At 31.3% G+C, this 15,981-nt stretch overlaps 1 protein-coding gene across 3 annotated transcripts in view; it reads left to right on the forward strand.

The window, feature by feature from the left end:
* LOC118182778 (MAM and LDL-receptor class A domain-containing protein 1-like) overlaps positions 1-15,981 on the forward strand; it is an 81,425-nt gene that overhangs the window by 40,107 nt on the left and 25,337 nt on the right. For all 3 annotated transcript variants that reach the window (XM_085823386.1, XM_085823385.1, XM_085823384.1), the window contains 8 exons: positions 1,653-1,799; positions 2,833-2,916; positions 3,566-3,759; positions 4,374-4,458; positions 4,831-4,857; positions 7,027-7,179; positions 8,939-9,219; positions 10,363-10,450. In XM_085823386.1, coding sequence (XP_085679512.1) covers positions 1,653-1,799; positions 2,833-2,916; positions 3,566-3,759; positions 4,374-4,458; positions 4,831-4,857; positions 7,027-7,179; positions 8,939-9,219; positions 10,363-10,450 — 1,059 coding nt within the window. The remainder of the gene's footprint in view (positions 1-1,652; positions 1,800-2,832; positions 2,917-3,565; positions 3,760-4,373; positions 4,459-4,830; positions 4,858-7,026; positions 7,180-8,938; positions 9,220-10,362; positions 10,451-15,981) is intronic.

Below are 15,981 nucleotides of genomic sequence, written 5' to 3' on the forward strand. Positions count from 1 at the left end.
AATAATGGAAGATACCCTTGAATGATGTCCAACTTTCTTTTGTAGAATCCATAACACCTGTATTTGCAAAGGACTTGTCCCTAACAAATGGAGGAAAGGCAGTTTGGCTTTGTTTAATAAGGAAGGGAGAAATGAAGAAAATCCATATTCCTTTAGGCGCATTTGGACCTTCCTTTTTCAAGCCGGTTAAAATATTGGATAAGCATCTTAATTAATTTTTAGGACTTTCCTTCTCTTTAAATGAAAGACAATGTGGGTTTATGCAGGGAAAAAGCACCACATTGTCTATTTCTGATCTCTTAAAGAATATTGAGAAAAATATAATTCAAAAGAGACATTCAGCACTAGTTACCTAGGATGTTAAGCAATCTTTGGTGGCTTGGTGTTTTACATCAGTTAAAGATAATTAATTTTCCTGGGGATTTCTTCTGTCTTTTTTAAGATTATTTGAGTAATAATTCATTTGTTCTTAATGACGGAATTATTAACGTTAGGAAAGTCTACACCTAAGATCTTTCCCAAAGCTCATTTCTGGCCCACTACTTTGGAAAACAATGTGGAAAACCCTCTTATACATTGAGTTAAGAGGACATATTCGTTTACAGTTGAAATACTATATTTCTTCGACTTTAATGTCGTCTTACGATCTCAGGGGAAGAACATGCTGGCTACATAGAGTTTGTGTGATTTTTCTCGTAATCATCGTGCAGATATTTTGGTACTTTTCTGTTATCAGGATGGGTTTTAGAAATACATGTATGTATACACGCATTTTTTCATTCATATATGCATGTATGCATGTATATGTATGTGTGTGCGTGTATGCATGAATATATATATGTATATATGCATATGTGTATATACACACATCTATTCATACATGTAATAAAACTGCTCCATTATTGAAATAAAACTGAGTTATTATTGAAATAAGATGACTTGGTGAGAGTTGCAACGGATTGGCATCGGAGAGGACTGCATCATAACTTGAAGACTGCTGCGTAGTTAGAACGATGGATGCATAAACTAAAAAACTTGGAGACATGGCCTAAATTCTACAAATAATTTTATTTCTTCGATAAAGCACATTATTACTATGGGTGTGCTATACACCCCACAATTTTGTTTAGCTCACATTTCATAAAGAATGGACTAAATTTAGGAAGGTAAACTTTGCGTAGCTAGCGACACAGCGGAAAGCAGTAGAAGAGACGAGTGAAGAGAAGAAGAGGGAGTTACGACGTAATTTTTTTTAAGCTTTCATACGAATTCCATTTCAGATCACATGACAGTTTAATGTATAGGTGTTGATTTCAGACCTTACCAATAAGTGCGTAATACAGATTAAATGACGGATCTTTTTCGTTTAGAAAATTTATTGCTCTGTTATTTTTAGAATGAAACAGAAGTTAAAGGGATATTAATTTATTATTTGAAAGCTAGATTTTATATTTTAGATACACATACATATATAAATGCATTTGTGAATCTTGTGCTGATAACAGAAAAGTGCCGATTTTGTTTTCTGCAGCTTCGCACTGGTTAATTGCGATTTCCGAATGATAATAAAGTCTAGTTAATTTTTAAACCACTGAAATGAATCAAAATTTTATCATAATGAACAATGAAATCACTCTTTTTAAATATTGCAGGAGACTGCACATTTGAAAACGATTTTTGCAACTGGACGAATTCCAACACAAGTGATGAATTTGACTGGAAAATGGGTCGAGGCAGCAGTAGTTCCGTAACAGGACCTTCACGAGATCATGGCAGCAGCGTTACTTGGAGGGAAACAGGTAGCTTAAATAGTATATTTAAACAGTGTAATTATTTTGAGAATTTTTTTAATATTTACCGGTAATCTTTCTGTCTTTTAATTCGCATTCACATTTGTACTGCAGCTGCATGATATAAACAATGTTATGCACATTACCTGTCAACTTCTAGATGTTTTAAATCAGCTGAATATAGAAACTTCAAATGAAAAATATTATTCCAGCGGAATTTTTCAAAATCAGAAGCACAATGTTTTATAGCATCCCCAGTTATTAAAAAGTGTGTCAAAGTATTTTAGTTATATCGTATTGATTTACGTTCTACATCGGCTGTCCTTCTACATCGTATTTTGCAATCTATTAACAAATGATGAAATACTGAAGCTTATTTTTTTCAATTTTGTACTATTAACATAAGATTAATTATAACTATGCTAGTTAAACTAGAACTATACTAATAAAAAATTAAAAATTTAATTAAAAGTGTCACTGAATTATTTAATGAACAAATTAAAATAATGTAAAATTAAAATACTTTTTAAAACTGAATCTCTTCTGTTAAATATGCTTTAAAATTGAAATAGTATTTTATATGTGAAAGTACTCTTGAAAACTATCAAAATTATTTAAATGATTTCATTCTTGAAAGTATTGTTTCAAAATATCTGTTTTCAGAATAAATGCAATAATGCGCTTAACATACTGCTTGCCCCTAAATTTAGAGGAATTAAGTAAAAGTAGCAAATCAAATCACTTACTGCAGCTGTAACTAAGGGAAGCAATTTTGGATTATTAAAACGAAATGCATTTTTCAAGTCAAAGGTATAAAGTGGTTTATTTTCTCTTCAATTTTTAAAAATGAGATTCTCAGGGTTTAAAACACGTTTCATTGATTTTTTATGATGAATAACGCTAAATTTATGAAATATAATGAATAACACTAAATTTATTTCAAAATGATCTTCTATGAAGTATACATAAATATATTTCAGCGTTAAATTTATATTTTATTCTTATGGCACTTACGATGGTTGTAATATCATTTTATTACCAGGTGGCTATGCATATATTGATTCATCATTCCCAAACAAGCCTGGGGATAAAGCTCAGCTGTGGAGTCCAGTTTTGAATCCTCATGGTATGTGTTTTTAGATTTAAACCCAAGAAGTTTAGTTTTTCAGTTCTTTCTTTTTAAGTTAACTTAAACTGCAAAATATGAAGCATCATTTCTACATGAGGAGAGAAATAACATTCCAAAAACGTCGTTTTTACCTTAATGAGCTTTGGAAATGAGTTAATGTTCAGCTGGTAGAAATTTCAGTTAAAAACATTTGAGTCTATTTAAATGCTGTGACAATGGACTTATCTCAAATCCGAAAGAAGCCTATGGTTTCGTCCTCAGAGATCTCAGGTTTTTGAATTTACGACGTATGACGTAAACCGGAAATTTATTAAGTGTTTTTCTAGAATTTGTAAACTTTTTTTTACTACAGTTATTCGCAGCTTGAGTGGCTAAAGAGTCAATCGACATTGATTGATTATATCCATGTATGTACTAATATCAACAAATATTTAGAAATATGAATATACCGTCATAACTAATCTTGAAATCTAAAATTAAATTTTTGCTAAATTTAGCGGTGACATAGGCGTTGCTCGTGACAAATCGAAACTATAGTTTTATAATTCCAAGTAAAATTTTTTCCAAGTTTTGAAACAATCTGGATTCTTTCTAAGCAGATGTAATTATAAAACTACAAAGATATTAATTTTTAATTATTTTTCAGGGAATGGAAGTGCTTTATGTTTAAGTTTTTGGACATCTTTGTATGGTGCTGGTATAGGAGCACTGCGGGTATATATGTACGACAATACAACGAACGCAACAGGCGATCCTATATGGGAGCTGTATACTGGCACCTTGACCCCCGATCAGTGGTATAAAGGAGAGGTACCACTTTCTCTTCCAAGGCCTTTTAGGGTAAAATGTGTTTCATATCGTTTCTATTTTAAAACATATTTCACTTTTCACAAGAAGTTGTATCGAAGAAAGTTGCTGATTATTAAATGCGAGTATGTTTGTCTTTTGAAATCGGTCCTTCAGTGTATCTTATTAATACTTTACTAGCAGTATTTATTAATTAATTTAATAGTATAGATTTATTATTAATTTCCATACTTTCATTTCTAGGAAAGGTAAACTGCAGTAAAAAAAACCTAAATTTCCTGTAGTTCGTTGTCCAAGCATTATTTTCTTCTAAGTTTGTTTGATTTGAAAGCGAAATAAAAGAATAATTAGTTTGGTTTCAGTGTTACCAGTACCGCATAAAGAAATGTTAATAACACAGCACAAACGTTTAAAAACTCTGTAATGAAACTTAGGTATTCTTTTTTTTTTAAAGGTTTAACTTTAGCCTATTTATCCTTCATAAATCTGACTTTATTTAAAGGCACATAATTAAGTAAGTCTTCTTGCAGAACTGAAAGAATTCATTATTTTCAGATTTAATGAAAGTTTAAATGTTCAAAGAAAACACAGGAAACTTATATTGTCGGAATTGTATTACTACGTAATAATCTTACTCTTGTTTTCAGGTTATTTTTGAAGCTGAAATCAATTTACCTGGAGAAAGTGATATAGCTATAGATGATATAGCTTTAAATAATGGAACATGTCCAAGTATGTTTTTTAATTAAATGCTGAATTACATGTAAAATTATATTTTTTACGATTTTTTCTCATTCTTATTTCTTGAATAATATTTCTGGTTTACCTTAACTTTTCTTACAGTTATCTTTTACAAGTTAAAATAATTTTTAACAAAGTTTATTTAAATTTTAGATAAGTTTATTTAATTTAATTAAATTATATATTAATTAAGTTTTAATTAATTTTGTCTATACTGATAGAACCATAATAATCCTTTACTATAATGTACATAATTCATAACTTCAAGAAAGAAAGATATTATGAGATTACATACAATTGCGTAATTTGCTATAAACAATCTCTTATTCCAGTCATTTATTAACTTCTTGAAATTTCCAACAGGTGTACCACGAGAGGCCAGTAAATCAGGTGAGTTACCTGAGAATTAATTTTGAAGTTTAAAATTTTGTAATAGTTTTTTCTCAAAGGCAATACTTAGTAAGAATTTGAGATACATATGCAATAATTAAGTTTCACTTATTATTTCTTGCAATATTTCACTTTATGTTGAGAATTTATCTAGTTCAATATAATTGCTTTGCCTTCTCACTGATTATGAGCCTAATAACTCTATCTCACATAAGATTAATAAAACAGGAAATATAACTTTCTTAATCCTCTGCTTATGAGTAAAAATGTATATCCCTGCTACTTTGTTTATAGAAAAGTGCGAAAATTATTGGGTGGCCTTCATAGGTTCCTAATAGGAAAATTTTAATAGCTTATGTTTTATTTCTGAACATTTAGAATTATTAATTTTAAAGTTTGGAGTAAATTATCAAAAAAATGTGCTTAAATGTAAAATTAAGTTAGTGTACTCACTGGTTAAAATTGAAAATATTATATTTATCTTAAATAGGCAAAAAAGTATGCTGGTTAATTATATGTCTTCTTCACTACAATAAAAACAAATCCGTTTGTAGTTTAAAAAAAGGGGTTTTAATAATTATGATTTACGATAAAATATCCTATAAAGGGCATCGACATAATATACAGTAAAAAAACCTAATGACATTTTTGCGATCAGTTCTACAGACATACAAGTGCTTAGATATAGAATCAAATTAAGTTTTGAAAGCTGACTTTATATCCTCATATATCTAATTTAATCAGAATTAAATATCTGTTACTGAACTTATATCTTGCATAAGTGGAATATTAAACGCTGAAATATTTACCTACTAAATTTATGTTTGTATAGGATTTAAATAAATTGCAGATGTTACGCTTTTTTCAACACGTATTTTATATTTAAAAGCAATGTTAATAAAACTATGTATTTTTCTAAATATAAATTGAACGTCCTGTATTGTTTCGAAATTAACCATCTACATAACGTGACAAGAAAATGAAGCATATTTCTAAACTATTCACAGGCATTCTAGTTTCCTATTAGTGTGTATAAAATTCATTTTAAAAATATTATTACAGGATGTTTTAAAACCCAGCCCTTCGAAAGAAATTGTTTACAGACTGTAATTTCTTAAATACTGAACTTAAATAGATAATTTAAGTTAACAAATTTCTTAAAAGTAGCGGAAGAATTTTATGCAAGCAGTATATGGTAAAGGGTTCCTTGAAAATATAACTGAACATTCAAATTTAATGGAACATCCCATTCTAAAACTAAACATTCAAATTAACGGAACAGTATTCACGATGATTTAGTTTGTTAAAATGTTTCACTGCTTTATAAACAAAATTTGCGGAGATATTCAAGAGTGAAATACTGACGTAGATTACCATTTTACACTTTAATAATACACATAACATAAAATGTTTTTGAAAAATTTAGGAAGCAATTGTAAATTAAAGACTTCACCTTACGAAAACAAGATCCATCAATAAAATTTATAACTCTGCCTTCGAAAGTTTTGGTTAAGCATATCTCAGCGAATCTTGTCTGCAAAGGCGTGTGTGTGTATTTAATTATGGCAAAGCACACGGGGGCTATCTGCCTAAGGGGAGGGATGCCTTCGTGGAGGACTTTCTAAGGGAAACTGGCTCGTATACACGTTACACATGGGGAAAACCACGAAAACGCCCATGCAGCCAGCCTGTTCACGGGATTCGAACCTCGGACCGAACTACCAGTGTTTAGCGACTTTACCGCTCGGCCACTGGTGGGCCCCTGTCTGCAAAGGCAATTATAGTTTTACACTAAAACGTAATGAATATTTTGGAAGCCAGAAATTTTTTTCGTACGAATGCAATAAAGAAGAGTAGTGATTTATGGAATCTTTTACATATATTACGTCTATTTCCTTAAAATTTGCACTTTAACCTAAGAAACTGCGTAATTAAGAAAACGTTTTGTCTTACATCAATATTTAGGCAAATAAAGCTCATTGTCATCTTTTGGAACTCCGTTTATATACAAGAATATTTGTAAAGTATATCTTATTATGCCACTTAATGTTGGTAAACACTTTAGATACTTTTAAATAAATAATTTAGTGGCAATGATAGCTATTGTTTTAAATTTTCCAAATTTAAATTGCATGTTTAATGCTTTTGTTCTAATTTTCATATCTTCAGGTGATTGCGCGTTTATCGTGGATTCTTGCGGATGGAAAGAGATGGACACAAAGACGAGACCCGAGAGTCCTTCTTTGTGGAGCCGAACAACAGGAGAAGGTACGCTTCTTTACCCGGAAGGCCACTCATCAATGTCTGGTGCATCTAGACAAGGTAATATAAAATTATATATTTGACTTCATTATAAAGGGAATTAAAACAAAATTAAACAGGTTTAGTCTGATATATACGGCAAACATTTAAATAAACTCTTGTGGATATTATATAGTGCTAATATTTAATTCGTTTTTTCCACCTTTGCTTTACCTAAAAAAATTTTGAATGAGAAAATTAAAAATAATCTGCCAACATTTGCAGTAATATACCTTCTAACTGGTTAATTAGATACTTTTGAAGCATCGATACGCTTCAAAATCAATCAAGTTAAGTTAATAATTATGTTTCAAACCATGGCTTTCGAGCTATGGAAAGAATGTAAAAACATTATCTTATCATACTATTTTCCTTTTCGTCCTTCCGAATTTAAATGCAGCGGGCAATAGAGCTTCCTTGTTCTTTCGTTACTTTAATTGCTTATATTTATTTTTATTTCATTTTAAGCATTAAAATTTGGGAAAACAATACAGAGTGTCTGTTAGAGGAAAGTCAAATAATTTTACTTCCAAAAATTCCTTCCTTTTATCAATATAATTCAGATATTGTTTACACTATTTTGAGAGAATTTGATTTTTTGTTCCGCTTTGTTGTATTACTACTGAATACACTGACTACCGATAAGTATTTGGACACCTATGATAGAAAAGAAAAACTAACTTTATTCAAAATCAATAGTTGGTAGAGCCTCCACAAGAGGTAATTACAGCGTGGACCCTCCGAGGCATACTTTCCAAGGCATACTTCTACAAGTCTTTGTATGACAGCTAGTGGTATTTTCTTCCACTCGGCTTGAAGAAGACATAGAAGTTCCTTCACCGATTTTGCACGGGTAGTGCACCCCTGAATTCGGCGATGCAACTCGTCCCAGAGGTTCTCGCTATGGTTCAGGTCTGGACTCTGGGCAGGCCAGTCCATTTGATGAACTCCATTAGCACCATACCAAGCCTTGGTTAACGTCGAAACATGACAATTGGCATTGTCGTCCTGAAAGTAACAGGGGTCCAACCCGTAAAACTGCCACAACGTAGGAAGCACATTGTCATCCAAAATAGTGCAGTAGGCATCGGAGTTGAGCTTACCATGAATGGGGACCAAGGGTCCCAGCCCATACCAGGAGAAACACCCCCAGACCATAATTCCACCTCCACCGAACTTCAACAGCACGACCATGAAAACCAAGCAGATGTGCTTCCTTACGGATGGTATTCATTGAAACAATATTCCCGGATGCCTGTTGAAACTCCTCGCAGATGAGGGCCATCGGTTGGGTGCGGTTCTTCCGAATTTCTCTGGACAGCACTCGTCGGTCTCTATCTCCCAGTTTCGTTGGTCTGCCGACTCGGAGCACATTCCGACAATCACCGCTCACCTTCCACTTCTTAATCACATAGACCACTGTCGATTTTGGGTACTTCAGATCGCTAGATATGTCCCTTAAGGATCGGCCACATTTGCGATACCCGATAAATATACTTTTCTCGAAATCAGAGAGCTCCGAACTGCGAGGCATCTTACATGCGACTAAAGCCGATGCTGTTTCCTATACGATATATACCGGCGGAGTCCGTGACGTACCTTAGGACCGCAGATATCGTCATTTGCATAGGTGTCCAAATACTTATTGGTAGTCAGTGTATAAGTTTTTAATTTTAATTTTAAATTATTACCTCAAAATAGCGCCTACTTTCAGCGTGGAATTCAACTACCATTTTGCTCGTAAAAATATTCTGATAACTGATTGCAACTTTCATTCTAGATTCTTACATGATGTTCAACACTGCAAGTTATCAGCATGCACCCTTAGACAAAGGCCAATTAATCAGCCCTGCTTTGCCTCATTCAAATTACACGTACTGTCTTAGCTTCTGGGTTTACATGTATGCCAGCACAGCTGGGGTGCCCATAGGAGGTTTGCTGGTTAAGATCCGGCGTTCAGATAATTCTTCCGAGATTCTTTGGAGGCTGGACAACCATCAGGCTTCCCACTGGATTCATTCTCAGCTGTCATTGCCATCTCACTGGAATTCTTCAGACAGAGTAAGATTCTCCGCACTGAAAGATTATTCCTTTGCCCTAGTTTCTTAATAATCATATTAACTTTTTATAATCATAACTCATCTAGACATCATCAACAAAATCCAGAGTAAACTGCACATGTGCCTTGGCTTTAGAAATTCGACCCTTGGTGATTCGCCGTGTATATGTGCGCATACAGAGTTACTTGCGCGTATCTTCTAACTTACGTGTGATACTGTCAATGTATACTTAGTGCTAATAATTATTTCTCAGTTTGATGCATATTGATTATATTGTAATATCGTGTTATGTTATGTGTATATCAATTTATGCTTATTGTAGCTGCTACGATACTGTAGCTATTTCTATGCATTAATTAGGTGAAATAGGTATAATTCTTAGAGTCTAGTACTAACTTAAGTAACTGCAAAAAAATAAATATGTGGTTTGGGTTCAACGGATTATTTTTAAATTTTTACATTGGTTTACAGATCAATGTAAAAACTGAGCGTTTCATCGAGCAAAAAATCTCTTTTTGCCCACATTATAACATCCCAAGTTTTAGAAAACGAATTTTGATCTATAAGATTCTTGTTCAATGTTCCATAAAAAATTTACCTTTTGCAGCAACGTTCAAAATTGGCTTTTTTGTTTATAGCTAACTTCATTATTGTTCAAAGTGTTTCACCAGGTGTTTGCGTAACTACAATAGCTCAAGAAATTTATAAATTTATTTACATTTTTCAGTTATCCTAAATATTTACTCCGAATTATTTAACTTTTCCCATCAGAAGATAATGGTTATGTAACGCATATGTAAAAATTATTGATAACACTATTCTGTTAAAATCCGCGTAGCAATAAATATGTATGATTCTTATGCACATGTATTGTATGAAACAGTTTTTTCCTGATGATTTTCTGTTTACAAAGAAATATTTGGACTTATACTGTTTTGATAATCTGGGTGTTTTTAATTTCATTTAATTTAATTTTGTTTTGAATAGTACAACTCGTCAACATATTTTCAGTGTGTGATCTGATATGCAAAATTTCTTTACTAAATCTTTTGACAGACTATGCATTTTCATTTCGTTATATATCAAGTTTTCTAGTTACCTTTGCCCATATTTATTTGTAAATAAAAATGTTATTTATATTCAGGTAATTATCGAAGCTATAAAAGGTGGTGATACAAGAGCTGCTATAGCTGTCGACGATATCACATTCACAACGCCATATAATTGCACCAGTAAGTGGAATTTTGGTATCCTTTCTTATCTTCTTCAAGCTCTTATTGTTACGATTGGTATTTTTAGCCTTATATATTCCAACAGCATGCGAGTTGTTTAAAATTCATTCTTAATAAATAATTTTGATAGAGATGTAAGCGACGCACTAAAAACATTTATAATATTTATTTTACAGTTATTGCACATTAAAAATAGTTTCATAAATCGAAATTAATTTTTATAAAAAAGTACTTGTAATATAACTGTTAATAAGCTAAAATAACTTTTAATACCCTAATATCTCTACAACTTTAACAAATTTAATTTATGATGCGATATTTATTTCAGACCATAATTTTCGATTGATTTCTTTATAAATATAATATGCTTTTACCTTGATACAAGTCATTTGCTATTGTGAGCTATAACGAGATGAATTTTTTTACCTTATTTGATAAAATTAATAAAATCTGCTAGAATATATATATATTTTTTTCTTTTTAAAGGGATAATTATTTTCTTAAATTCTGAGAAGTCAGACAAGTAGGAAAACACTGATTTATCATCTATTTGCATTTGATAGTATTTCTAATTTCCAAATGTTATTGATTTTTCACTTTTAGACTAGGTCTGGTTAGCCCTATCGCTTGGGACATTTCCGGAGATATTAAATTTTATGAACCAGGTGATTGTTAATTCGAAACCACTAGAGATATTTTCGGATTTTTCTCTCCAAATAAATGTTTTCTTTTTTTCTGTGATTCTTTAATTAACAGAATTCTGTTAATATAAAAATTATTAAAATTTTTACATGTAACGTATAATAATTGTACGTTATTTTATTATGGTAAGCAAAACATAATTTTTACATCATTTACTTAATTTTTATATAATTTTATATTAATTATTTAAATATAATCATTATTATTTTTACATTATTAAGGGATAAAATTTCTTTTTCCTCTTTCATGTACTTAGATAAGCTTAATAGTATACCTAATTATCGGTAATGTATGATACATTTCATGCTATAGGTGACGTAATCGATTTAAATTTTGTCTTCTATGTAAACTAAATGGTTATATATACGTATAAATATATTTGCTTACAAGTAGAAATTTTTTTTCCTTTCTCGCTTCATTAATTTTATTATTATTACTTTTTAATTTATCACCTATTTCTCGCACTTTGCAATTTTATTGGCACTTTTAATCACTGTTACTTATTTTTGTCTGTTATTAAGCCTCCTTTTCATTATTACTAATAGAATGAATACAACTTATTTAATAATTAAGCTGTAAAAAATGAAGGCTTTGAAAGCTTTGTAAAATTATTATGTTTGATGTAAGGCCGATGAAGGTCTCCTATAAGATACAAATCAATCTGCTTTGACTATATGGCTTAGTAGCCTAGGGTAACTTAAATACAAATTTCCGAGACGAAATCCTGCCAGGCGACATGTGTTCAAAGGTCACTTGAATGTGCTCTGGGCAACTTTTCTCTTCTCGTGTAGACTGGTTTTTAGAGAACGTTTATAACAGGCTGAATTATTTACTGTTTTTACTTCCTTGTACGAAGTAAAAAGGAAGTATTGTAATCGCGAAAAATATTTCAACGAAAATGTCCATTTTGACTTCTATCCAATGCAATTTAACGATGTTTCTGCACAACATCTGTACGTAAGGACAGAATAAAGGACTCTTTTCCCCAAAAAAATTATAAAACTGATTTAAAATGAATTCTGAAGAGATTTTTTTATGGCGTCTGTACTTACGTACATATGTATGTAGTATGTATCTCGCATAACTCAAAAACGAGTAGCCTCAGAAAGTTGAAATTTTGTACGAGGACTCGTATATAGGACTGCTATAACATGTAGATGTACATCATCCAATTTGGTTGCAATGAGCAGCACCAAAAGTATATATATACTCTGTTACTCGGCTCAGTTAGCTCGGTTTCTTTATGCTTATATGTTTGTAAATTGTGCATTTTTTGCTTTAAAAATGATTGAATTATGTTGTTCTTATCACCCGGTTAAAGTTTTTATACCTTTAGTTAAAATGTATGCAATATTTGTAGAATTATGAAGTTTTTTTAAGCGGCTAAGCCTAATTTTTGTTTAGCATAGCAGTCATATTTGTTTACATTTGAAACTTAGCAGAATAGTGGATTTGTTGCCAATCTAGAGAAACTAAGCTTCGCAACAACAAAGTAATATCTTCTTTTATTATTGCGAATTAAATTATGCTTAATTCATTCTGGAATTATCATTTAAGTTATTAGCTTGTTTTTGCGTAGAAATTTTAATTGTAAATTTTTTAAAATTCTTTAACTGTAATTGGTGTTTTATGTTTTTTACATGTTTCCGTTTTAAATGAAAATATTTTGAATTTTTATGTATTTTTGCCTTGCCATGAAGTGAGAACTAAATTAATTAATAGCACGTGTGCATTAGGTAAGCGGCGCTGAATCATCTGTGAGAAACTGTTTCTTTTTTATTTGTTTAATTTCTTCTATACGTCGTTTAAGATTTTTTATAGTATTTGACTAGAACATATGGTAATTCTTCAGGTGATATAATTTTTGTGCACTTTGAGTTAAAAAATGAATTAGATGTAACGCTGTTAAGTGAACCTACGCCGAATTGTTGCCATGGCAAATAAATATAATGAACTTTAAAGAGTGCATATATTCTATTGTGGTTTATGCGGTATAGACGAAGTAATATATTTAATTCGAAATTCTTTAACTGTTAATTCAATATGTTTAAGTGAAATGCAAGAAATTTGCATATAATTTAATATTCCGTACAAGAAAGTCATGTGATGTACACATCAGAAATTCTTATTTTTATCATTGAAAATTCTGAAAGAAAGTAACTCGTGGTGTAGCAGACTCGAATACATTGAACTTATTTGTTCTTAATGACCTCAGTTAATAATAAATCTTGGAAATTGATTTAGGTAATTTTATGATCTTTTATTTTTTATTTTAAGGATAGGAACCTATGTTGGAGCAACGTTGGTTTAAAGAAGGCAAATTTTAGAAAGTTTATCCTAATATTTCATCTTTAAGTACACCTTAAGGTGCTTGCCATTCATGGAATGGAAATAAATTAATCACTTGTTAAATATGTTTCTTGAATAACAGTTTGGAATCCAAGTAAATTTTCAGCTTCTTTATAGTTTTAATGCATACTGAATTTGATACAGTAACTGATAATTTTACCGGTATTACACCCAAACCACCAAGCTGTATGTTTTAGTCGTTTTCGTCAGAATTATATTTTAAATTGTATTCAGAAGTTCTGCGTTACGTCAAAAAAGAAAGGTCCGCAATGTTTGCTGTTAGCGTAAAACAGTTATTATTCAAAGCAGTGCTGTATTAATGCATAGGCACTATTAACGTTCTCGCACATTAACCCATATTTTATCAAATTTATTGTTCTTCTTGAGAGCATTGGAGTAGTAGATAAGAACATCAGAGTAAGAGATCGTTGCAGTAGTTGTGGCGTGCTTGTTTCGAGAGGCACTAAGATGAACGGGCGAATGGAGCTGAAAATTTTCGACAGAGTTTCACGTACTGGAGGTCGTAACTGTAATGAAGTGATCCTGCCCAGCGTGCATTCCTTCGTAAAGGCCATTGGTTTGACTTAACTAATTAATGTATAAATGTATTAATATAAAAATTAATGTTTAATGTATAAAACCTAACTAATTGGTTTTATACATACCAATGCACGGCTATACAGGACTCATGTGGTTGATGATCTCCTGGAAAGTGAAAATATCCACAAAATGGATTGGCCTGCGAGCTCTCCCGATTTAAATCCCACTGAATATGTGCGGAATATAAATGAGTATAAATACTTTAGGAAGACGCCTGATCGCACAGTCATACCCTGCGGAGAACACCAGAAAACTGAAACAGATGCTTCTGGAAGAATGAGAACTCTTACTCTCCCTAAGAACTATCAAATAATCTGGTGTTGATTATCGACAAACGATGCAACATAACAATTGCAATTAGGGGAGATCATCTCCTTTACTGTGGCTCTTTGGTTCGTTGCTCTCTTGGCCAGACAGTTTTTTGTACCAAAGCCATTCTATTGATAAAGCGTTTTCTATTCGTTCCATACTGTATGGGTTCTATTCATTTTTTTTTTTTTTGCTACTATATTTTCCTCATACTTTAAGTACCACATTATGCCTCTGTAGCATGAACTGTATATCTTTCAGCTGATCGTTTGCGGAATTACGGCCAAAATCAGAAAAGTTGCTTAAATTTTGCACACTAATATGATATAGTCACTGTCATAAAGAAGCTGTTCTTTGAATTTTCTTGTGACTCAAAAGGATATCCTATAGTTGGAATACTGTAACACTCCCAGTTAACGCTAATAGTGGGAAAAAGGAAAAACACGTGCCTAACTTTGCATATGAAATTTATATAAAAGGACCAAGGTCTAAAAAATACTTGTTTAGAAGACAAGTATGTAAAACCAAAAGTGTAGTTTTCTTTCTTGTAATTTACATATGTAAAATGAAAAATAATTTTAAAATAAATGTGTTACACAAAAAACAGTGTCTACACCTATAACTTCATAAATTTTAATAAACTCCTTTGAACATTCAATAGCTTTCTTATCACTTGATATTTTTAGATTATTTTCCTTGTAGTTAGAACATGTTCCTAATTAGAGTCCACTTTCTCTAAAATTTGTTACAAGTTTTCAATTGAAGCCAGACTTTCTGTCAAGCTTGCAACTGTTGTGTGCTTTTCTGGTGGATATCAAACTGCGTACTTTAAAGTCGTGTTAAGTTGGGGTGGTGTAAAGCAAAGTATTACTGTACTAAAATTTGTTCGCTTTTTAAAATACTGATTAATGAGTAGAACATAATTATAAAAAAAAAGAATTTATCAATCAAAAATACTTGATGCATTTATTATACATATTCAAACTATTCAAAACATAAATGAAATATTTGCAAGTATGATGTTTTTGACAAAATAACTGAACTCTTGTGTAAATGATGTTTTGAAAAACACATAAACTTTTGTCTATTATATTCGCGCGTACCAAACGATTGTTCATTAAAAGATATCACTCTTTGATTCAGCTGAAAGAAAAAAATCCAAGTCGACTTTGTGGAATTCTTCTTTGGATTTTCTTTTGACCTGAAAAATTTCGTGCAGTTTGAATACTAAATTTTATTATATGTTATTACTTCCTTGTACGAAGTAAAAAGGAAGTAATGTAATCACGAAAAGTTTCAGGCAGCATATTTCAACGAAAATATCCATTTTGACCGCTATCGAATGCAATTTAACGATGTTTCTGCATGATATCTGTACGTAAGGACAGAATAAAATACTCTTTTCCTTCAAAAAAAGTTATAAAACTGCTTTAAAATGAATTCTGAAGAGAATTTTTCGTGGCGTCTGTACGAACGTATGTACGTACGTGCGTGCGTACGTACGTATCTCGCATAACTCAAAAACGAGTAGCCTCAGAACGTTGAAATTTTGTATATAGGACTGCTATAAC

Source organism: Stegodyphus dumicola, chromosome 9, assembly GCF_044657685.1.
Source record: "Stegodyphus dumicola isolate Sdum_Otavi_A_Nest chromosome 9, ASM4465768v1".
NCBI lineage: Eukaryota > Metazoa > Arthropoda > Arachnida > Araneae > Eresidae > Stegodyphus > Stegodyphus dumicola.